Source organism: Drosophila miranda, chromosome 2 (genome assembly GCF_003369915.1).
Source record: "Drosophila miranda strain MSH22 chromosome 2, D.miranda_PacBio2.1, whole genome shotgun sequence".
In the NCBI taxonomy this organism is placed as follows: domain Eukaryota; kingdom Metazoa; phylum Arthropoda; class Insecta; order Diptera; family Drosophilidae; genus Drosophila; species Drosophila miranda.
The window spans coordinates 28,380,534-28,405,163 of record NC_046675.1 but is presented as its reverse complement, the minus strand read 5'-3'; the positions used below and the strand labels follow the sequence as shown (position 1 = coordinate 28,405,163).

At 46.5% G+C, this 24,630-nt stretch overlaps 4 protein-coding genes across 4 annotated transcripts; 2 read left to right on the top strand and 2 right to left on the bottom strand.

Annotated features, from left to right (window-relative positions):
- Positions 1-172: 172 nt before the first annotated feature.
- LOC108157322 (caprin homolog) lies at positions 173-5,594 on the top strand. Its single transcript, XM_017289338.2, has 3 exons — positions 173-349; positions 4,268-5,157; positions 5,223-5,594. Exons 1-3 carry the CDS (start codon positions 329-331, stop codon positions 5,446-5,448), a joined length of 1,137 nt encoding a protein of 378 aa, XP_017144827.1. The 5' UTR covers positions 173-328; the 3' UTR covers positions 5,449-5,594.
- Positions 5,516-6,290, bottom strand: LOC108157323 (histone deacetylase complex subunit SAP18). Its single transcript, XM_017289339.2, has 2 exons — positions 6,104-6,290; positions 5,516-6,016 (listed from the first exon to the last, which is right to left on the bottom strand). Exons 1-2 carry the CDS (start codon positions 6,167-6,169, stop codon positions 5,630-5,632), a joined length of 453 nt encoding a protein of 150 aa, XP_017144828.1. The 5' UTR covers positions 6,170-6,290; the 3' UTR covers positions 5,516-5,629.
- Positions 6,291-6,806: 516 nt separating this feature from the next.
- LOC108156853 (protein sarah) lies at positions 6,807-18,264 on the top strand. The gene is made up of 2 exons (XM_017288577.2): positions 6,807-7,325; positions 16,561-18,264. Exon 2 carries the CDS (start codon positions 16,591-16,593, stop codon positions 17,482-17,484), a length of 894 nt encoding a protein of 297 aa, XP_017144066.1. The 5' UTR covers positions 6,807-7,325; positions 16,561-16,590; the 3' UTR covers positions 17,485-18,264.
- A 720-nt stretch (positions 18,265-18,984) lies between these two features.
- Positions 18,985-24,300, bottom strand: LOC108156852 (organic cation transporter protein). The gene is made up of 3 exons (XM_017288576.2): positions 24,040-24,300; positions 20,201-20,835; positions 18,985-20,138 (listed from the first exon to the last, which is right to left on the bottom strand). The coding sequence occupies exons 1-3, from the start codon at positions 24,080-24,082 to the stop codon at positions 19,149-19,151; spliced, it is 1,668 nt and encodes a 555-aa protein (XP_017144065.1). The 5' UTR covers positions 24,083-24,300; the 3' UTR covers positions 18,985-19,148.
- Positions 24,301-24,630: the final 330 nt, after the last annotated feature.

The following is a 24,630-nucleotide window of genomic DNA, read 5'->3' as shown; positions in this document are numbered from 1 at the left end:
TCACCTTCACTTTCCTTTTCCATTACTTCATCGAGAGATGCGCTAACCGGAGCCGATTGTGGACTACTTTTGGCATTCATACACCACACACGCCTCACATAAATTTTCCGCAGGCCCAAGCCAAAGCTCCACTTGGAGCCGAAAGCCGCTGCCTATAAAGCCGCCTGCACACCTGGTGCGCCCAGCATTTGAGCGATCAACGGCGGTTGGCCCAAAAGTAACTACTCCTCAGCGGTGCCCAGCGGACAAATCTGTTCTGTCTTTCAGTGTGAAGAGTGTTTCAGTGATTTCCGGAATTTGGATAGTGAAAGAGTCACACACATTCATCATGCAACTGCCACTAATTGCGGTAAGTTCTCCCACCAACAAAGCCCACAAACAAACTCAAGGACCAGCCCCTGTGCTACAGTTCTTTTGTCATAGAAGTTATGCGTGTGAATCATGCACTGTATGTGCTCCCCGCAAGGTCGTTCGGTTAGCAGCTTAGGATCGCCATTCAATCGCTGATTGAGTCGCCGATTGAGACATATTCAGCTTATGCACTTGTTCGCTGGGATATTTGCATTTTCTAGAAAGTCCCTCAATGCCTGGCTCAATGCAATGGCAATTAGCAATTAACTCTCGACAATTGACATTTGATTTCGTTTTGGAATCATAAAAATACCCATAGATCGCATCATAAATATGAGATACAATCGCTTCGGTGCGATTGTTGTGTGGCCCAAGAATTCCATTGCTCAACCAAGCCCTCGGGTCAGCTATTTTAACGAGCGTTTGTTTGGCCCAAACCCAAAGGCCCCACCCCGTCCCGCCCTCTGCCAAGCAGCCCAATAATCAGCTCTCAAAATAGAGCCACAATTGGCTTAAGTTCAATTTGCTGTACAGCCCCAAAGATTATTAAAGGCAAAGGCATTTGCTACTGAGCTTCGGGGCTGATCAATTGTCAATTACCTGTTGAGATTTGGGGCGAATTAATTGGCAAAAAAGATATCTGAAATATATTTTTGGGGATAAGCCTTGTCACAGAAAATTACTTTGATTTCTGCAGGATATATTAAGCATGTTTTCTTGTCCAAAAAATAAGTGGAAACCCTTTAATTACTGGCAAGAATTAGGCCCCAAAAATTCATATTAAGAATCCCTAAAACCAACCAAATTGTATCTCCATTCTAAAGCTGCGAAAAACCCTCGGAAAAAATCTTGAAAAACCCATTAATCAGCATGGCTAACAAGATTTTTCATGCCATTGATTGATTGCTCGCATTGTGGCTTGGCCTAATGAGGTTTGCCAAAAGTTAGCTCGAAATGAAGTGAAATGAAATGATAATGACAAGAAACACTCAATTTGCCGGTAATTTTTGGAGAGCACGACAAATCATTGTGTGGCTGCGTCTGCGTCTGGGCCTGGCCTATAATGTGTATTATTTGTACCAAGGTCGTTGCTGTCCGTGGCCAATAACTAGTTGATTGGGGCTGCCAAAAAACGCACTCAAGGCGGCAGCAGCCCCAACAATTTAATGCAAATTCTCGGCACGCACACGCAGTCCACTGGAAGCCAAGAGCAGATGCAGTTCCCAAAGATACAAAGATACAGCAGACACACAGAGCCCAGACCCACACTGAAACGCAGCTTTGGGCGGGGTAAATGTGTATTGAGAGGATTACGTAATGAACGAGTATATGAATTTATTTATGTACAAGATTCGTTCGGTTTCGTTTCGTTTCTGAATAAAGTGTTACATATTTGAGACCGACCGAGCAGACTCTGAGAGCCGGCTTGAAAGTGCACTGACAACTATTCCAGAAACGAGAAAAACGCAAAACGAAAAACGAGAAAAACAGTTTTCGATGGGGGAGCGTAAATTTCGATTTCATTCGGTCAATGGCCAAGTCAAGGCCAGCAGTCCTTTCCGTAGCCTTTCCTGGGTTATTGTTACTAATGACGGATCGGTGGAGAGGAGTGCCCTGCCCCAACAACACAGCACATTTGTTGTCTTTCTTCGATGAGTCGTCTGCACCCACCCACGGCTGTAGACCAGTCTTGGGCTTGCCTTCCCTCGCTCGATCTTTCAGCATTTTTGAATTTTTCGGCTGTCTCTGGGCTCTGGTTTCCTTGAACCAAACCACATGAGGCGGAGCGGATCGGTGCGGAGTGGAGTGGAGTGGAGTCTTTAAAAGCAATTAAATCAAATCAAGTTCCCCCGCCAGCAAATGCACCCAACTACTCCTCGTACAGGTTGCAAGTGTCTCTCTCTCTCTCTCTCTCTCTCTCTCTCTCTCTCTCTCTATCTGTGGGGCTATATCTCTTTGGCTTTTCATTATTTTTAAAGCCAAGTAGTTCACTTGACCAGGTAGTGGTCAGCCAGTAGTTGGGCAGTCAGCCAAGTCCGCACAGGCGGCCACTGGAATGTTTTGGCTTGAATGGCGCTGCACATAAAACAGACCAATGGCTCGGATACAGGAAAGTAATGGCTAATAATAATAATGCGAGAAACATACAAAAAAATGTATGTGTGTGTGTGTGTGTGTGTGTGTGTGTGTTGGTGTTGACTGAATACATAACAAAATTTGCATGCACTGGCAGATAGATCATGTTTTTGGGCGAGCTGCGGGATATCAATTTATAGCCATGTTTATTCAAGTGGCAACAGATTAAACGATTATGAAAGACAAGTGCAGGACGGAAAGAAAGGCGTTTATAACCGGGGAAAAATATACCATAGGAAACAGTGGAGTGGCGGAGAGGTGTTAGAAGATGTCCCTTACGGGTCGATTCTTCTGGGATTTCTATCCCAATTTAGATAGATAAATTCCTTTAGAAAATTATAATCCGGAAATCATCCCACCATTGCCAGGTATTTTTTGACTTTTATCCAATGAAATTTCCACCATTACCATATACCCCTATCGAATGTCAAGAACCTTAATGGCCACCGTAATTCCGTATTGAATTTTTATCCACTTCCCCAAAGCCATAATTCTTTATACAAGCCCCGCGAAAAACTGGAGCAAAGTTATCTGATCTGTGACCAAATGGAAACTGAAACAGAAACCCAAAAGCCTTAAGCCTCAAGCCATAAGCCGGCTCTCTGCCTCACCTCACTCACGCCTTGTGCAACTGCAACGGCAACAACAACGGCAACGGCCACTAATTAAAAATAATGAAATCGCACCGATCTGTACGATCAGAGACTCTTGGACTACACTGCACACTTGTCCTAGACTTTGACTTCTTTTGCGAACCGGAAACTTTTTGGCGATCAGCGACTGAAATGTGCTTTCCACATGCCACATGCCATGCCGCATAACTCTGGCAATGCAAAATGCAAATTACGCAATCCAGACAGCGAAACAGAAATGTTTTTCTTGGTCTCTAACTGTACGAACACCGATATATCTTGAGGTCTGGCTCTGGCTCCGGCTCTGGGCTTCGGTTTGTCTTTGGCTTTTATGATCGATCGGCGGCGGCGTCGGTGGCGGTGGGGCGGGGTTCCAGTGATTTCAGCGATTTGCTTTATGGTCCACATTTATAGGTATTGCACCGCCACCACACCGCCACCGCCGCCACCGCCACCACGCTACAATTACAAATTGTTGGCGGCGTACCCGGAGTACAGTACATAAGCGGTGTATAAATTTTTGAAACCAGTTCACGAAGGTGTGAGCCGCCGATCAGGGGACTCCAAAAGGGGTGCCAGAAAATCGGGGAAAACCTATAGAAACTGCGACTTTGGGGACACTGACACTACCAGCTGCCATCGTGCCCCTAAATCTATGGGGAATTTAATGAATGCTTTTACATTTCTTTAAAAAATGCCACTACTACAGAAGCAGAAAGACATAAGCCATGGATATTTTTCAGTTTTACACCTCCCATACACGGGTATCTATCAAATTTGAGCTCTTGCTTGAAAGAAAAACATTAAAGTACTGGAAATTCCTACATTTCCTTGACCAAAATGATTACTTTGATCACAAATTCGCATAAAATGGTATTTCCACTACCAAAGACATCCGAAATGTGAGGAAACTTCTAAGAAACAACCCAGGCATACCCATAAATATATGTAGACCCACATATAAAACTCCACTAATTAAGAGGGGCAACGCCAAAAGAGGAGGCGCAATGCCATGACAAATTGGCCACGTGTGGCTTGGCTTGGCTGGGCCCCGATTCTGTTGCAACGCCCCGTTTTGGCACAATTGGCACAGAGCCAAGCACCGCTTTTGGTGTCGCTGCCACTAATGTGTGTCGCTCTACTTACAGCTCGTTTGCAGCGCCCTGGCTTTGGCCCAGGCCCAGAACTATCCACAGCGTCTGAATATTCCCGGGGCCCTGGTGTCGCCCGGTCAAGTGCCCCACCGCCAGGCCGTGCTCCGGGTGCGTCGTCCAGGACAGTCGCTGCGCCAGACGAATGCCATCCTGCCGGCTGTGACCCAGCGCATATCGTCACCCATCGAGGAGCGGCCGGTCACGGAGGCCGCCGAGGATGAGCAACCGGAGCCGTATCTGCCGAACCTCCTGCGCGAGCAGCAGCTGGCCCACTCGCAGCAGTCGCAGTTCCAGCAGGCGGCCGCCGCCTTTCTGAACGGCCAGCAGGCCATCGACTCGCCGTCGCCGGTCCAGCAGTTCCTGCAGCAGAACGAGGACTCCCAGCCGGCGGCCATCCTGCCCGCTCCGCCACGCTTCGCCGAGCGTCCCTCCATTCCGGCGCCATCGAACCGCCCCGCCGCCTTCAACGACTTTGGCATCGGTCGCTTCGAGAACTCGCAGAGATTCGGCCTGGAGCAGCGTCACACGCCCACAGCAGCAGCACCGCCACCACCTCCTCCGCAGCAGCAACAGCCCCAGCGAGTGGCCGTGATCCGCACACGACCAGCCGCTGCCCTGCGCCCCGAGCCGCCAGCACAGCAGCAGGCGCCTCGTCCCAGGCCCAAGCCAGTCCAGCCGCGTCCCATCATCGACCAGAATCAGCTGCAGGACGAGCGGTCGGAAAGGGAGCAGCAGCATCAGCAGCAGCAGCGTTCCAGGCGGCCAGTGGCACAGACCCTGCGCAAGTGGCGCGACGAAAACGAGGACGGCAGCATCACCTGGGGCTACGAGAACGACGATGGATCCTTCAAAGAGGAGCTCATCGGCACCGACTGCATCACAAAGTGAGTGGCACTGAGCTTGCAAACGGGAATGCCCTTCAATCCATAAAATCCATTCTTTGTTTTAGGGGCACGTATGGCTACATCGATCCTGATGGCAACAAACGTGAATACAACTACGAGACGGGGATCCGGTGCGATCCGAACGCCCGCGACAACGATGAGGAGCTGCAGGAGAACGGCTTCATCAACTACGAGGAGAACCGCGCCGTTCTGCCCAATGGCCTGGAGATCGACATGACGCAGCTGGGCAAAAAGAAGTCCAAGCGTCCCAGTAGCATCTACAGAAACTAGGCCGCTCGCTGCATCCCTCCTCACATTAGCGTAGCACCTTAAGTCAAGCAGCTCTTAAGTCTTTGTCTTATTTGTATCCATCGTATAATTATGTCCATATTTCATTGAGTGTCAAGTGAAAGTGAAAATTAAATGTTTAGCGTGTATATCGATTGTAGGATCCATTCGCATGTGTTCCCCATCAATAGGGTCGCTGGCGGCGTGCTAGGGGCGGCAGGCGATTGGGCGGTGTTATGGAGATATCTAGGAAGTCGCCAATACTGAACTTTGCCTGTGCGAGCGTCTTGTTGTCGTCGATGCCCTTTTGGCCCGTGCACGTTACTCCGATCTCGCGCATTTGGAAGTGATTGTTGCGATAGTTGGGATACACCACAGCAAAGTCAAAGTATGTGCCTTTCTTACGCGTATCCGGATTCACATCCCGCACCAGGGACGTCAGTTCGTGGAGGGTGGCGTCCTGCCATGTGTAGATCTGCAGCTCGTTGGTTGGGACATTCCCAAACATGTACTCCGACACGGAGTGATGGCGACCCGTGGAGCAGAACACGCGCAGCAACAGCGGACAGGTCTGCCATGGAAAATTTAATAGGAAATTAGTTAGAGAAAAAAAACAAATGTTGCCACAGCCGGCCGCCAGTGGGGAAGAGAAACAAACCTTCTCGCGATCGATCTGCTTGACCTGCGTCTTTTCCTCCACAATCATTGACTCTACGTTGGCCATATTTACTATATTTTCACTGAGCAGCAGCTTTTTGCTGGTATTTTAATAAAAAAAGCGGCAATATTTCGATTTTGTTCACTTTTTTGTTGAAAATTGTTTAATAAGTGCTGCAAAACGTCGAAAAACAACCCAGATTGTCTTCCACATTTCCTCGTCAGGTGTCTCTGTCGATAATTACATACGAATGTAGTTAGTATGTACCTAAAAACATTTAAATTCTTTCTGGTTCAAGTGGTGAACTAAGTTCGTTCACTGCAGTGAACAAATAAAACTTTAACTTTTAGTTCATGGTAGTTCCTGGTTCCATTAAGGTTATTTTCCACCGTATAGTAGATTTAAATATATGTCTCCTTCGTTTTTTCATCGGTATATTTACGGTATATTTTGATATTTTTCTGATAGTCGACTCACTCTTGCAACGAAAGTATGAGTCGTCATTTTGAATGGGCTATAAGAGAAGGTATGGACAACAGGCAAAAACAGCCAAGGCAAGGTATATTAGGCGAAAGGGGTGGATTTTACCTTGCATGCGTTGCTTCTCTGAGGCATATTGCCTAATGTCCATACCCTCTTTTTCCTTCCCTTATGTAGTAAATATGTAGCAAATGTCGACTTTACATACTTTTGCCCCCATCCATTTGGTGTTTTGTTTTTGTTTTGTTTGCATCTGAATGAAATATATCTGAAGGATATAATTATAATTATTATTAACACACAAAATTGAAGTGTGAATATAACAATTAATTTGACTTGTAAACCATCTCCATGTACCTCAAGAACAAGTACCTTAAGTTAATTGAATACGCGAATGTGTTTTGTGTAGCCCCCACAGCTGTTCCAAAGGCCCCACAATTTTTCCAAAGTTCGACCGAGGCGGATGTGTTTTGTGGCGTTGCGGAAAAATCAAATTCTGTCGCGTCTTCGCGAATAACGCAGAATAAAGAAATGCAAAAAGCTTAAGTGCGGCAGCTCCTACAGACTAACTACTAAATAAATAGCAACAATAGCGCTGCTAGTGGGCATTGTGCACCAATTTGAACATAAAGCAGCCGCAGCAAGAGGCACACAAGAAGGCGAGAGACGACCTGCAGCCCCCATCGTCTGGTTATTGGCGGATAAAACACAGTTTCAATTATCGCAAATAGTTGCTAAAACGGTAAGTAAATACAGTTTCTAATATTTGCATATCCCATGCAAGTTTTGCAAGAATTTCTTATGTAATGCAGCCACAGAGAGCAGAGCAGAGGAGCACCACAGTTGACGTTTTTTTACGTGCAAATTGTTGCTGCGCCGCAGCGTCTGCCAGTGCTAAATCCCCTGCCCGCTCTCGCTCTTGCACCATCAACCGACTGTAATTTTGTTTATAACAAATGTGGGGGATGCCGCTGAAAAGTCTCTAATGAAAGAGGGGATTATGTACTACGCACTTGAAATTATTGCACCGCAAAGCTATCCTTCCCTCCTCCACACACACACACACACACACAATCGCCCCCGCAGACGCCTTCGCACACCCACATACGGGCACACGCGCCATCTTTTGCCGACAAATGTTTGTTGTTATACCACACTGTGATACCCTAGCCGCAGAGAGCATTAGCTGGTCAGGGAAATGAGGGATTTTTTCGAGTGGGAAGTGTATGGGAAGCCTCGTTCACCTTGTAATGTGATTTTTCACGATATGTGATCTCGCACTCTCATGTAACCCCTTTGATTAATACGAAGCTGTAAGAAGAGTAATCCCGTTTCGACGAGTCTGCATTTTGTTTCTCGTGTCCTGCTCTTCCTTGCGGGTGTTTTCCCGTTACTGTGCGTGAACTTGGCGTGGGTGCAAAATATTTTCTGTTCTTGTTGCTCTTATTGAATTTCCGCCTCCTTCCGCTGCCACAGCTGCTGCTGCTCCTGTTACTGATGCTCTGCTCTGTTCCGGACACCCGCATCCATTGTGTTGGCGGGGCTGTGCTGCTTCTGGGAAGAGGGCTAATGGGGTGCAGCCATGACCGTGACTGACAAGCCCATAACCCCAACACCTGCCACATATTGCCTTTTGTTTTGTTATAAACTTTTGGTAGAGGGTGCTTCGGCCAGCTATTTGCAGGGTAGAGCATCCTGAGAAAAACGAATAGGATGTGTCCGAAGATCTTTTTCTATTAAAAATTATTTGGAAACGACGAAAAACAAAAAATAAGAAAATTATGTTTCAAATTATATCAGAACCGAAAGACATGAGAAAGGATGCTGCCATACGATCGGTAAGGGTATTTAAGGCTTCGTCACTACACATATCCTTTCTTTTCGTTATTGTTGCGCTGTCACTTCTTCTCCACGTCCTCGTCCTCGTCTTTGTGCTGCCTTGTGATTTTGTTGCTGCTGAATTTTAAACGTGCCACAAGACCTTCGATGAAAGATGAAGATGCGTGTGGTGGCTGTGCGGTTGGTGGGCAGGGCTTGCGGTGGGTTTGTTGTTTTTCTCGTTCGTTTTTCTCAAATTTTAATTGCTTTGAGCAACAGTAGAAGCGAAGCCCTTGGCTGTAGCCAAAAACAAAACAAAACAAAAAAACCCGATTCCCCAGAGCTGCACAACCAGTTAGAAAATGGAAAATCGCTCAGCCAGAGCAATAAATTCCAAAATGCAAATAAAAATTTCAGAGTTCTTTTTGGGTATTTTTGGTATTTTGGTATCTATTTTTTACTCAGGCTAGTTGACAGGGGGCCAAGCTGGGGGATGGTAGGGCACACTGCTGCTGTGGGCGTTACCGCCTGCCAAGAACACAATGACCTGGCTGTAAATCTCGACCTTGGCTTTGCATAGCGACCTTTGTCTAAGGGGGTGTCCAATGCTGGAAATACATGTATATATATGAAATGTATATCCCAAAGCACCGCCAGTGTCCTGTCGCCCACTTGTCTGAGTCGACGACAGGGCCAGCAGCCACAGTGCCACTTATAAGTAGCCTGCCAACAATAGAGCGAACATGATGACAAATCAGTGAACAGATATAATCGTAACGATAATGATTCACGGTGTAAATGGCTAAGCAGAACAGCTGCTTGAGGTTTTTAAGGTACTATTTTTAAGTAAATGTCTAATCTTAGGAAATGTTTTTCATTTAGTTAAATGATGTGCATTCCCTAGGGGGTGGAAAAACAAGTTAATCCATTCTGGGGTAAACCCATTCACCAGAGAGCTATTCCTGAATCAGAATGAACAATGATTCACTAGGAGAGTAATATTTTCATAGTCCGTGTGATATTTCTATTCCATTATAATCCGTGTGCTTGAACCATTGCGAAATTCCTCGTTGATGGAATCACTTTGAGCGAATAAAGTGATAAGAACATGATTTAGGGAATGATTCTTTAAAAACCATGTATGTATTTATATTACACAACTCAAAGAACTGTTCGTTGAAGTCAATTCTCGAAGATCTAAGCCCCCTGTCGAACAGTCACTACTCCCCTTCGAATCCCCCTTCTCCTTTCTCTCTCTCGCTGTCAAAGATCACTCGCCTTATGCTTTCAATTTCAATTGTATGCGACCACCACTATCGCCGGCACCCCGGTGGATCGGCGGATGATATGGAAGGGGTGGGGCAGAGTGGAGTGCGTATGTTGGGGCGACGACGATGACGACTAAAAATGTGTATACGCAGCGCTGCGTCGTTTCCTCGCTTGCTACTGACGCAAAAACGTAAATGAAACGATTTGAAAATAAAAGCAACTCATCTTTTGCCTGCACCTCTTCACCCCACCCCGCCCCACCCCACTCCCCACTCCCGTGCGATGCGATGGTCGGCGTTGTCGCTGTGTGTTTCTGTTGTCCATTTTATGCTATTTTTATTTGCGTTTGTCTTTTGTTTTGTTTTCTTGTTTCTTGCGCTGGCGGTGACACTCCTTTGATACCCTTTTTTCTGTGCGTGAGAGGGGGAGGAATAACACTGAAATGTGGAAGAGTTTGCAGGGCAATAATTATTGAAGGGTATCCAAGTATCGACTCTCACAGCCCTCTCCCTCGTTTTGCCTGGGACCTGCCTGCCAATTGATGAATTGACTACAGTTCCGACTGTTCGTCAATTGCCGGAGACTTTCGAATCTGTTCTGCTGCAATTGCACTGACGTCACAGGCACAGGCACAGCCACAGCCAGAGAGCACAGAGCACAGCCTTTAACTCACTTAACACATGACGATATGGCGATATAGCAATATAGCGATTGGAATCCACACACAGAAGACCACTCTGGGGGCTTTGGGTCTTTGGGGCCGCCTGTAAACGTCTCAATTAACGATAATAACTATTTCTAAATGTTATCTTTTGTCCGTTTTGGTGCGTCAGTGGAGAGGGTCTACGGCTGTCACGAGTGATAAGCGACGACAATGGCCATGATTTACGGACGATAGTAGAGGTGCCGGTTCCAACTAGTTGAACCCAGTAGATGGATGGATAATCCGCTTGAGGAAATCCCCCACACACACACACACTCGCACACACTCAGATGTTGCCAAATGTTGCCTTTCTACGATTAATATATGTATATTGCTTTTGCATACGAAAGTTTGGCCAAAAACTATTTTGGCTGAGAGGCAGCCTTGACTCTGACATCCAGCGGGAGGGCGGGGGGAGGGCAGCAGTTGCCACTGACAGGCGACAACAAAGGGGCTTGGCTGACAAAAAAAATAACTCCTCAAAATAACTGAGAAGGACAGGACGTTTCGTTGTGAGTGATAACAATCCAATTTGTAAAAGTAGTTGGAGACGGACGATGAGTGCGAGTGAATGGAAGAAGGTTCTGCTTTTATTCAAATATTGATTCGTTCGGTGATACCTTGTGATAATAGTAGAACCCCCAACAAGCTCTTGAGGTGGCATTTAAATGATATGAAAAATAGTTAAAAATATAGTTCCTTCCAATTATACGGAATTCTGTTTATCTGAAGTTTAGATTTAATTTTTATATGCTGCGTGTCTGTTTCCACACATTGGAGTTCAAGGTCTTTCTCGTGAAATCCAGCCTTATCCTTGATTGGATTTCATTTCCATGGAAAGTCATTTGAGTTTTATTATTATTTTTGTTCAATAAATAATTACATTGCATAAATTTATTTGCACAACTATTGTTTGATTACCGTCGATGCCACCGAAGTGTGAATGATTTAATTAACTTTCGATTTGATTCCCTTCGATTCCGGTGGAGTGGCGTTGTCGGGTAATTACGCCAAAACCTATGTGCGAACGTGATTCCCTCTGGGGCCTCCCTCTGGATGATTCTGTGGAAGCCAGCACACACGACACCTCACACAGGTTACAATATCAAATAGAGACAGACACGACAGGGGAGGGTGTGGGTGTGGGTGTGGGTGGTAGGTGGTAGGTGTTCTTATGACTGGTTAATGAGCGGTGGGTCGGTCTCTGGGTGGGTGGGTCAGATAGCAGCAGCAGCAAGTGCACAATGCTGGCATACAGATGCGAAATGCTGTCAAATGAATTACGGGATTACGTTTAATGAGAGTCCGCAAAACAAAACCCACACGACCCCGACCTTCGACCCCAACTGATGCTTACTGAAAGAAGAACGAGCCCCATACGGTGGCTGATACGTGTATTAAATTAGGATACGCAATCCCTCGCCCATGTGTGGCCCGCTCGAAGTACAGTGCGTGGCAAAAGTGTAGGAGTTGCAGGACAGCTCCTCTCTCTCTTTGATGCTGTCTGTATTTAGAAAGTTCTAGAGTGCTTTTGTCATTGCCTTTTTGGGGGCTGAGAATGCAGTTCGTGTTCCTGGAATCTGTACAGTTTCCCTCGTGTCGTATTTCCAGCAATTTCTGTAATTTATTTTCCTTCAATCTGTTGTTTGTCATCTGTTAGTTCTAGGAATGCTTGGAGTTTGGTTAACACTCCCCCATGGAATTACTTTCCTTGGAATGCTGAATATTGTATTAATGTAAAACACAATTCTATTCAGGGAATTCCAGTGAATTCTTCCGTATGAAACGCACTGTAGTGGCTGCAGACACACACATTCTCCTACGAGTATTTGCTGGATGATTTGCATTGGGAAAGCCAAGTCAGTTGGCATTTTACATGCCAGAGAGGGAGGGGGAGTACTGCCTCACATGCGGCCAATCACTGGGCTGCCAATCAACGCCATTTGCTGCACTCCTGCAACTCCCACACACAATGCATAGGGCATAGGGCAAATGCGAAGGTTGAAAGCAGCTTTCTGCAATAATTATCTAACCAAAGCAGCAGCAGTGGCCTGCAACTGTAGGGGATTTACGGGGCAGACAAAATGCTCAATTATGAACGTTTTTCGTTGCATACTTTCAGGTGCCCACTGCAGCAGCCCCAAAAGACGGCTACTGCGGGGGTGCCGGTGCGCGTGGGCTGGCGTGTGGCATTTCCTAGAAAGAGTTAACTTTTGAACAAAGGAAGAACAGAACAGGAGAAAATTAGCATTCAATTAATTTCGCCTTATAGAGCGGAGTCGGGTTTAATATCTCTATCTCTCTCGCATACGAGCCGCACGGCTGACAAGGCTACCACTTTGACCTTTTCTGCACGCTGCCTGCCTGCTGCCTGGCTTTGTGTCAGGTGCAACACACAAGGTGCTCTGGTTACAAGCAACATGTGGCTTGTGGCTGCCGACAGCGGCAGCCACCGCAGTATTAAATATGATAGGAGCCAGCCACAGGGGACGGGACACGGGACAGGACAGGACATACTTTCTGAGCGAGTGTGGCATAAACTGGCGTTCAATCAGGCGCCTACATTTAATTAAATTCCAAACTCAAACTCCCGCTGAACATCAATCGTAAATAACTGTGTGTGTGCATGTGGGCGTGTGCAGGATGCACAGCACAAAAGTTTGAAATTTCAGCGAAAAATCAAATTAATCTTCACCCCACCATCCCCCACAGGCGGATCTGCGTTTGCATTTGCATTTTCCATTTTCCACATTGCTGCTGCATTCGGAGAAATCGCCTTTTGTCACGAAAAACGAATGAATAAAGTAAATAAGGCCACAAGAACTGATTCACTGTGCCACATGCTGCCAGAGCTGGCCAATATGTTGGCAAATTCAATTACAAATTTGCAAACTTAATGAGCTTAGACGCTTAAAGCCAGTAGGAAAATCTACCAATAAAAACTATACGCATCCGTTGAAGGATTTTCTCAATGCCAAAGGAATTTTGGGCAGCATGGCGGCCTCTGCCTTGCAAGCCCTTGCCTGTCCGTTCATGTCTCGAAAGGCGAGCAGTTGTTTTTGCAATTCTGCCGACGCTGATCTGCTCGTGAACAAACACACTAAACACAATACTTTATAAAGCGGCTATTCCTCTGCCTTGCACGCCTTTGCCCGTTCGTTCATGTCTCGAAAGACGAGAAATTGTTTTTGCACCTCTGCCGACGCTAAACAAAATACAAACAAATGTCATACTTCATGGAGCGGCTTCCTCTGCCTTGCACGGCACTGCATGCATCGAAAGGCGATAAATTGTTTTTTCACTGTGCGTTGTAACTCTGCCGACGCTGATCTGCCCGACGAGCGGCGATTTCTCTGCCTTGCACACCCTTGCATGCGTCGAGAGGCGAAGGTGACGGTGAAAGGAAACTGTGAAAAAGTGTTGCTGGAATTTACATTGCTCTTCTGTCGGCGCTGATCTTGCTGATAAGCAAACCTGCTTTTTGGTGATATTTTCAAGCATTTGCAGTGCAAGAAATCTTTGTTGCTTTTGGTGATGCAGAAAAAGCTTCTAACAACAGTTTCGCTTCAGCGAATCCCCGTTGGTTGGTTTCTGAGGTGGATTTTCGAGGGATTTAACTTTCCTCAAGGAATATTTTATATTACTTTAGAGTACTTTTCCTCCGTTTCCCTTTCACTTTGTGGCGTGTTCTCTTGATGTCTTTTAGTTTTTGATTTCTTTTAAGTTTCAGCATTAAAAAAGCTCCCATTCGTGAGGGTAACCAATTTTTAAAGAGATTTTTCCCATATTTCTCATGCGGTAATTTCCATACACATGCAACATTATGAAGGCGTCTCAAGGCGTATCCCCCAATAGAGGAGGGTCTTGGAGGCAGCAAGAATGGCCGAGTGGATGGATGCTGATGCTGATGTCTCTATGGGGCACAATGGCGGGGCGGGTAGTGGAGACCACTTGATATAATGATGACAGCAATTATGAATGAGTGAAGGTCGCCGTTGGATAACGACCGGCTGGCAATTCATCATCGTCTTGGGACCCCAGAGCCTGGTCGGCGGAGACCACAACTTTTGTCTAGGCTTAAAGCAGAGCTTTCTTTCGTTGCTTGCGTGCTTCGGTGGCACAGCCAATGATGACGTCACCTCTCACTCTATGTACCTCTGTGCGGGGCAGAGAGGCAAGCAATTTGCATGCCAGCAGGTCGTTTACGCTGACTTGCAATTTTTTGCCATGAGAGTAAAAGTACTTTCTCCTACGGCTAATGCTACTGCTACTGCTCCTGCTCCTCCCTGGGCTGTGCGTATTCTCTCTGGAAAGGACAAAACAGATACGGATCGCAGGAGCCATTCACCAAACAAAGTACACACGTCATGGGAGGCGGAGACAGCAGACACAGGCAGGAGCCTTCCTTTTCCTGCCGCCTGCCCCCTGCCCCCTGCCCCGAAAAAGTAACAATTTTCAAGGAAATCAATCATCCAGAAATAGATCAACTCGTCGTTGGATTTTCTCTGCTTCTGTTTTTGTTCAGCCATTGGTTTTATTGTTGGCCGCTCACTCTTTTGGCTCTATGCTTTTGTGCTCTAAAGGTGGAAAAAACAACAAAAAAAAAGAAGCAAAAAGAAGAGTGCAAAAACAGTACGCAATCTTCAGGCATGTGGGAGGGCGGGGGCTTCCTTGTCTAGGAAATGGTTTGTCGGTTAAATATCGAATGGTTTTTTGGGGGGTTTTAAAGTAATTGAATTATTAGGAAAAGGTTTTTAAGAGAGACATAGAGACAACCGATGATTTTGGAGAGAAAGAAGGATGGAAAATGATTTTGGTAGAAAGTAGGTGAGGTTTTATGAAGTATTTAAGTGGTTCAAATGTTTCCATCACTTCTGAAGATATTTAAAACCCCTTAATATATAGATAAACTATAAATATCCCCAAAAATATTAACTAAAACAAAAAGAAAGCACTCTCTAATTGCAAGCCATAAAAACTTTGCAAAAACCGTAAATAAAAGCACAGTTTTGGCTCTCATTTGGCTAATAGAGCACACCACCCCTCCACCTCATATTCCCCCTCTATGATATAGTAATTATCGCCTGCTGCATATCGCTGATTCATGGGCCATAATAAACCCAAGAGGAAAAACAGAGGCAGAGAAGAGAAATGTTATTTTTATATAGCATACAAATGGGCGCCAATCCAAAAACTATGCTCCACGCCATCACAATAAAACGGAGTGTCCCTCCCACCATCCATAAACCATCTATGGGCTCTATTATAAAGGAATGAGAGTCGCTGTCAGTCACAGGTGCCACCACAAGGACGACGTCACTGTTGCCATTCCGCTGACGCCAGTGTCGGGTGTCGCTCGCGCCAGTTGCTCGCTCATTCATTCGTTCCATTCGTTCGTTCCTGCCATTCATTCACAAAACAAAAAAATACCTATATTCGCTACTATTAATCACCCACGGAGGTGTTTCACTCTCACTCTCTGCTTTGCCCCTGTATTTGGGGAGCCTATTCCTTCTTTTGGCAGCAGAATGAGCTCCGTTTCCACTTTTGGGGCCCCTGTTTTAACAATCTATTCCTAGCATTCGGCATAACAATAAAATCAAGAGCAATTCCGAATCAACAGTGCGTCACCAGGCAGCGGATCCACCAGGACAGGAGTTTCCCTTCCGCTCCAGGACACTATTGATTAGCTTCACGTGTCGATAGTTAAGCCCCCCCGCCCCTTACCTCCTGCCCTCTATTGGGCTTCCTGGTGGCTGGCTTCACTCCTTTTCCACTGGCAGACACGTCTGTAGTTTTTTGGTCTCGGGCATGTGGCAGGAAGCCATTTTTATTGTCGTGGCATGGCTGTACGCTCGAAACGTGTTACGTCAACAATGTTAACCAAAGTTGTGCCCCCACAAAAGGCAGGAGTCGAGAGGCCTGGAGGCACGAGGCAACGAGGCCACAGGCTGTTTACCTTGCGTCAGGTGCTGCTAAGGAGCGTAGGGGAAGGGGCAGGGGCAGGGAAAAGTCTGCGGCAATTGTAATGGAAATCGAAGAGGAATGGCTTCCCACAAGGTTGTAATTATAAATGGCATCCCGTATGGTAATTATAGCCGTGGGGAACCCAACGCCGAATCCATCAATGAAACATTCTCTGTAAAATTTCCTCTCTAATCATCCTCCCTTCCTTCTCTCCTTGCAGCACCCCCCCGGTAAGCTTCAGGCAGACACCATGTCCGACGCGGCCAAGTCCAATAACAATGCGGCGGCCGCCTCTTCCCCGGAGCCTGCGCCGGCAACCACCACCACTGATGAGGTGCTTCCAACCAAGGATGCAGCTTCCTCGCCAACGACTCCACGTGGCGGCAACAATCACAACAACAACCACAGCAAGAGCCACAACAAATTGAAGTCGACACAGAACAGCAGCGGAGGCGGCAGCATAGACAAACTGTCGCCGGATCAGGACATCTACATCAATGCCGCCGACGGACTGCCCAGCCAGCACCCCTCGCTCCCGAAGGAGGGCATCATAGACAGCGACACGGAGCCGGAGGTGGACGCAGACTCGTTCGACGACCTGCCCACGTCCATTATCGTGACGAACATCCACTCGGAGGTGTTTGCCAATCCGGAGCTGAAGCACGGCATGGAAGAGCTCTTCCGCACCTTCAGCGAATCGGCCACGTTCCAGTGGCTGCGCAGCTTCCGGCGGCTGCGGGTGAACTACGACAACGCCATTGCGGCAGCCAATGCGCGGATCAAGCTCCACCAATACGAATTCAACAAGAAGACGGTGATCACCTGCTATTTTGCCCAGCCGGTCACACCCGTGAACAACAAGAACCTCCAGCCGCCGGCACCGGTCAAACAGTTCCTCATCTCGCCGCCCGCCTCTCCGCCAGCGGGCTGGGAGCCACGCGAAGAGGCCGAACCGCTGGTCAATCACGATCTACTGGCGGCTCTGGCCAGCCTCACACCGGGCGAGTCGCACGAGCTGCATCCACAGAGCGAGGACCAGCCGGCGATCATTGTGCACACGGCGATGGTGCCAGAGGGGGCCGGCGGTCCAGGAATCCAGCCAAAGGCGCCCATAGTGCAGACCAAGTGTCCGGAGAGGGCATAAGATGGCAGGGAGAGCAAAAGAGCAAAAGAGCGACAGAGCATCAACGCAACCTAACGATGATTCCCATCTGGAGTGAAGAAACGATGGGACCTTTGATTGACGTATTTTTTGTAAATATTTTAAATTCAATTTGTGATTGATTTACACATACCAATATTTAGCTACGTTCGTTCGTATGTTTGTATTATTAGGCACTCAATTCCGTTTCCGTTTCGATATAGTTTCCGTTACAGTCCCTCCCCCGTCCCTGTCCCTGTACTGTCCTTCCCTGATTTGTACACCCAACCACCCACCCATTAATCAGAATTATAACTCCATCCTTTCTGTTCCTTTCAATCCGTTCCCTTCAACATTTTAAGAGCTATTCGAGCATTTAAGACTACGTTTTTGAGGAGCACCCAGTTTCTTGTGGAAGAGTCCTCCTGGCAACTGCATCTAGATGTGTTTTCTCTATATCTCTTTCCTTCGTCGTCTTCGTGTCTCTCTCTCTCTCTCGCTGTATGTTTCTCTCAATTTTGATTGTGTCTATATGTGTATAAGAAATATCGATGTAAACCCGATATCTCCCCCCTCCATCTCTCTCTCTGTGTACCTTCTTCTTTGAAGAGAGAACCCCAACCCCGCCCCTATTCTATCTATCGAGTATATCTATATCTATATGTAAATGTTAATGTAATTCTAAGCCAGCGAAATTTAAGCACCGATATCGCATCAGATATCGGCCAAAGCATACGTATATATATGTATTTAATTGAAAATATATTCAAAATCGAAAATGAATGTTCTCAAATGTACCAAAAAAACAACCTACAAACAAAACAAAAAAAAACCGAAAAACAAAAGAAAAACTCTTTGAAAGAAAACTTGAATTGACGCGGGAACTGGCGCACGTGCCGTGTGAAGGGGGCGGTGGTCGAGCATTGACAATGGAATTTCTTGGGGGAAGGAAAACTATTAAAAACTGCAGCCACTTTCAAGGCCATGCTGAATCGGATGTCCCACAAATGCCACAAAAGTACTTTACTTATTGTCGCACTTTACTTTAATTGGGGCGGAAAAGTGTGCGAAATCGAGTGGGACATATGGCGCAGCATACTAGATGGCTCTCCGTAAGGCAAGTCTTTTTATAGGCCTCCTCGAAAAAGGGAAAACCTTTAAATGGATTTTACGATGTTAATATTGGGAAAAAATCTTAGGAGGAGAAGCATATGGCAGGAATTTATTTGTATTTGAATGCAATAATAAGATGTTGGAAGAATATGATTGTAGAAGGTGGCAAAGATTGTAGAACACATAGATATACAATTGTACAGTCTTTTGTTGTTGGATTTTTTGGACCGAAAACGAAGGCTTTTGTACGCCTCGACAAAGACAGTGCATATTGTTGTTGGACTCTGGGATCGACTCAGCTGCCCAAGGCCTTCTTTGGGTCATCTTCCCTTTCATAATATCAACAAAAAAAACGAGCTACTTAAAAACAACAAAGAGACCTGCAGCAGCCTAGGGTATCCTCCAAGGCCACACAGCCTCAATTTATTCACTTTTTAAAATGGATCTTAGAGCTTACTACTAAAAAAAAGGGAATGCTTAACAACGAAATAAAAAGGATAACAAGGGTGGGGTGGGTGGGGGTGTGGGGGCTAGTGCAGAACTTTGGTTTTGCTTCATTTGCTTTCGATATTCTTGAGCGGCACCATCTGCTCGGGATCGTCCGGGTAAATACTATTCTGGCGCTTCTTGCGACCAGCACACTGACTGAACCACGTGTCGCCCTTGCCAAAGTTCTCACCATCTTCGATGGACTCGGGCATGGGCTGGTTCATCGTCTCTGGGAGGAACATCACCCAGAAGCCAGAGGCCAGGGCCACCACGCCGAAGAGTACGGCGGGAATCTTTGGATCAAAAGAGTCCAGGAGGGTGATGAGAGGCGTAAGGGCTCCGGAGAGACGGGCACACATGGAGCCCAAGCCCATGGCGGAGTTCCGTACGACAGTGGGAAAGAGTTCCGCCGAGTAGTTGTAGATGACGGCAAAGGAGCCGGCAATGAGGAGCTTGCCAGCCATCACCACAGCCGTGGAGGTGGTGCTGCCCTGAGCAATAAATGCGGCAATAATGCAGCAAAGTCCGCCGCTCAGCATCAGGGTGGAGGTAATGGAGCGACGTCCCAGACGATCCAACACGAACACAATCGTTATGTAGCTGGGGAACTCCACGAGGCCCATGATGAACAGAATCAGGTAGGGATTGCCGTACAGCTTCCCGGCACTCAGCGACAGTCCATAGTAGACAATGGAGTTGGCGAACCAGCAGAGGCACACATTCAGCGTCTTCATGCGGAGGTTGGGTGTCCGGAAGAGATCGCTCAATCCGGCACTGGACTTCTCCTCCACCGCCGCCTGCTGTTTGGCCTTTTGCACAAAGTAATCCTTGTCCACGGGTATTCCGGAGCCATTGATACGCAGTCCCTTGGCCACAATGTCCACGGCCTCGGCGGCACGTCCCTGCATCCACAGCCAGCGCGGAGATTCATCGAGGAGCCACCAGTGGGCAAGGAACAGGCAGCCATGGAGGCCATAGATCACCTGGAGCCACTGACGATCCTGAATGAGGGCACCCCAGCCAGCAACCAGCATGATGCCGCCTGCAAAGACTGCCTGGAAGAGATCACAGAAGATTAGAAAAGATCTTCAAGTGATCCTTGAGTCACTCCACTCACCTGGAAGGTTATGCCACAGACAGTACGCTTTGTGGGTCCCACCAGCTCCATTGTCAGCACAAATCCACAGATATAGGCTCCAGCAGATCCCACAATTCCCAGCAGATAGCGGGCCACCATAAAGGAAAAGTACTCCGGAATGAAGGCTACGCCCACGCCGATGATCAGCTGGAAGAGCGCCGACCAGCAGAAGACCGTCTTGCGGCCAATCTTGTCCGCCAGTCCGCCGAGGGTTACGGCTCCCGTGAAGACGCCCAACATGAACACCGTCTGCACAATGGCCCCCATCCAGCGGCGATCGCACACATGGTTCCAGTCAATGGTGCGCGATGTCTTGTAGTACGTTGTATCGTACACGTACTTTTCACAGGCGATGGTCGTGTTGCTGTCCAAATCAGTGGGATCGTACATCAGGCAGGACTCTAGCTCCCCATTGGCCTTCGTTGGAATGGCATACTTCAAGGCGCTCGCGTTCCAGGGCCCCACCGCCAGGATGCTGTCGTCCAGGCCCTCGATAAAGCAGCGATGCTCTGGCACTGCGGATACCGTAACCAGGGAGAGCATATGCATGCCTGCGGTCAAAGCGGAGAGGACTTGCAGGAAGAACTGCAGGAATTGGTATTTACCAAATTCCCCTGTAGGAAAAAGAGAGATGAAAAAGAAATATGTTGGTGCTGCATCTAGTAATATTTCCTTACAAACGTGGAAAATTGGCAAATAAAGGGTATTTAATAGTTAAAAGCAAAGAGGGAGAAACTACGCAGTAAAACGTAATCCCGTTTGTCATTCCTTGAACTTCACACGCAGCTTTCGCATTTGCTGAGAGCAATACCTGCGAGAGAGGTACAATACTGTTGTTGTTGCTGAGAGAGCAAATGAGAGAGTGTGCATTTGCCTAACATGAGCAAAGCTCGTAGATGAGATCAAGAGATAAGACATTTGCGACGCACTGCATTCGAAGCGAAATACAACAAAAATGCAACAGGAGTAGCAGCGGCTCTGTCACACGTACATATATACATACATGTATGTACATGGAAATATATGGCGCCTCTCTTCTACGGTGTCACTGTTGGAATTGTCGTCACTCCAAAGACTTTTTGCAATTAAATCAAGTGGAATTTATTCAATTCGATTTCAATTGAAAGGCATACGAATGTCCCCATCAAATACTTATTTGCCAGCAGTTTACTTTGGCTTCTTGGCTTCTGCTATTCCTATTCTATTCTATTGTTTCTTTCCTTGTATGGTTTTGCAGGGGTCTTTGAAGAATGCATTGAATCGATTATGACTTTTGCTGTCCACACGATCGCTGTTGGATCGAGGACAGGGACGGACAGGGACTGTGTAAATTTCTGCGGTCTTGTACATCGAGTAGAGTAGAGCATTGTAGCCTAGATATCTGACACATGAGCGCGAGCGCCGGGTCCAATGTTCAATCAGGCATTTCAATTGATTTGTGGGTTACATTTATTGATCGTTTAAGCGAAAAAACTTTCGCCATCGATCGCAGCTCCGCGAGGGAGAGTCCTTCACTCATGAGTACCCCACGCCCCACCCCCATCCCATCAGTGTCTAAGCATTTCATTGATTACGTCGAGTGTAAAAATTATGTCATACAAGTAGACATGTAGCGGGAGGGAGAGGGGGCGGGGGAGCGGGAGCCGGACACATCTTAATTAATCTCAATTTGAAAATTTTGCCATAATCTTTAATTAAATTCAATTACGAAACCAACCAATATACATAATCAGCGTATAATTGTCAACGATCGATAAGGAAACACACAAAAACACGCGACATAGCAAATTCTCAGGGGGAAATCATAGCGGATTACCACCAACAACCATATCATATATCAAATATCAACCATGTTGTGGTGGGATTTATTACAGACAAACCATTGACACAGTTCGTTGCCAAGTGGGGCGGTAAGGTCCTCGAAAATTGCGCTACAATGTGTGTAGTACTTTCATATTTGTCATAGGAGATACATATATATTATCAAAGAGGCACCAAAATGCTGTTCTATGGCGGGGTTTTTCGTGACGCCCCGTAAACAGAGGGCGGCGCGGGGTTTCAGTTATCTTTTAGGCTTTCCTCGGGTTCGGTATTGTATAATCTTTGATATTACATATTAAAGCAATGAATAAACATGATACCTGGTTAGATCATAGGAAAGCCTTTCTATATCAATCTCTCATAATAGATTAGAGAGAACTTTTGACGAAAAATTATGCATGGAAACAAGATAAGGCTGAAGCGATAAGACCAGTGATAAGAGCTTAAGCAAATCACACACTTGAAGCAGACATCCCAAAAACAGCACTAACGTACAATGCCACCATGCCTCAAAGTTCTTATAAAGATCTTACTTTTGAGGTAGATCATGGAGGTGAGGTTCTTTTGTGAGCTTCCAAACGATTTTCATTCGCTTTGAAGGTCTCCACGGGGGAAGTGCTTTCAAAGTCAGTGTAAATTACTACCTAACTGGCAGCTTCTAGCCGAATTGAGTACCAAGTACACCTCCAAATCCGAATACGAAGCAATTAGAGCTCCAGCAGACCCCCCAGAGGGGCCTTCAACAAAATAAATACACGTAGAGGAGCAGAGCGATATGATATGTGTTTGGTGGGGTTTGAGTTTTAGGCCTCATACGTGTGTGAGAGAGAGAGCGTTCACAAAAAACCAGTTTGATATTTTTTGCATTTTCTCAAATACAAATGTGCATATACTCGTATATGTATATGGGCCATAACTAATGCTAAAAGTCGCTAATGTGTTCATTACTCTTTCTCTCCGTCTCCCTCTGTCTACACTTTCTGATCTTTCCCTTTCACTCTTTGTAGCTTTTAAATTATGAAAAAAACAAGGTTTAGGGGAAAATTCTATGGGATCCCTGGGTCTTAGAGCGAAAGAATTTTGCTTTTTGCTTTGCTGAAATCAGTGGAGATATCATAAAATCCAACCTCCATAAACAGTCGCTAGTTGATTATGGATTGATAATGAATGTAAGCGGGAACCGTAACTATAGGAAAAGTAAAAGTCTAGATAGAATACACTTTGCTGAGCTTTCAGATTTGCTTTCGTTTTAATCAATCGGAGAATTCTATATATACGTAATTATTGTTAACTGTTTTGCATTAAGTAATAAACAAAATGCCACACGTTGCACAATTTATACGACCGCAAAGCACATACATACTATAAATCAACGGAATACCCCCTCGAGAGACCTTTATGGAACAGATCTTGTGACAAAAGCCTCTGCATTGCCTCTGTGTGGTGTGCTCGGGTTTTAGCGTCAGTCTGCTAAAGATACTGAGATACATTTGGCCAGAAGGTTCATCAAGTGTCACTGTGTCGTGGTCCCCTCCCCACGCGCTCACACACACGAGTATCTACATATCTATTCGTCTGGTTCTGAGAGTCTGAGACTTCTATCAAGCTGTCTGTAACCTTGTGGTATTTATTATTAATTGGAAAAAAGTGCAAAACAAAAAATATATATATGTAGTTGTAATTAAAACCGTGTTAGAGGCGGCTTCTTTTGAGCACTTGATGGACAGCCCCCACCCCAAACACTAGTCGGGCCGTATAGATTAGACAGAGATTGCCGCGAAAATAATTAGGAAATTTGAATGCAAAGCAACCGTAAAAATAACCCTCATATAAAAGTGTTATCCCATCCGCTTTTGGATAAGCTTAGGCCAAGCTACTGGCTCTTGCGGGGACAAGTTTTCGCGGGGCTGATAAGAGGGACTTTCAGCGATTGATAAGAGAAAACGCGATGCGTTATCGCCACTGCCGCGCTGACCTGCCTGGCCCTCGTCACTTACCCAGTTTCCCCATGAGGTCCTCCAGCACATAATCCACAGCCATAATCGGAATGATGTGTCTTCAACAGTTTCTGGTAGATGGCGGATATAGGTTTTCGATTTCTGCTTGTCGGTTTTTAGCAAGCTGGCATCTTCCGAAGAACCGCCCCGATAATTCTGCTGCGTGGAACGTGCTCTCGAAAAGTTCCACAGCTCGTGCCACTCTAGACTCTTTCGACCGCCGGCCGCATTTGAACTGGCAAAAAGCTAACTGCGAACTGTGCCGCTGAGCTGAGCGAGCAAAACGAATCCAATGGAGCTCTGCCTCAAATAACACTCATACCACCGCAGAAAACCCTCACGCAAACATAGGCAGTCGGTTGGCCAGGCAGACGACGATAAGGTCGTCCCACATACTCACTCCACTCCGAAATGGATCCCACTGATGTGTGTGTGTGTGGAGCTCGAGAGCTTTGCCCCCCCTTCGTTTGTGGATCGTGGATCTTGAGAGTGTCTGTGTGCTTCCACCACATGATCGCAGACAGCGATCGCAATGATCTGATGGAATGGTAAGAAATCCATAAGATTAGGGTTTAAGCTTGCGATTCTTAT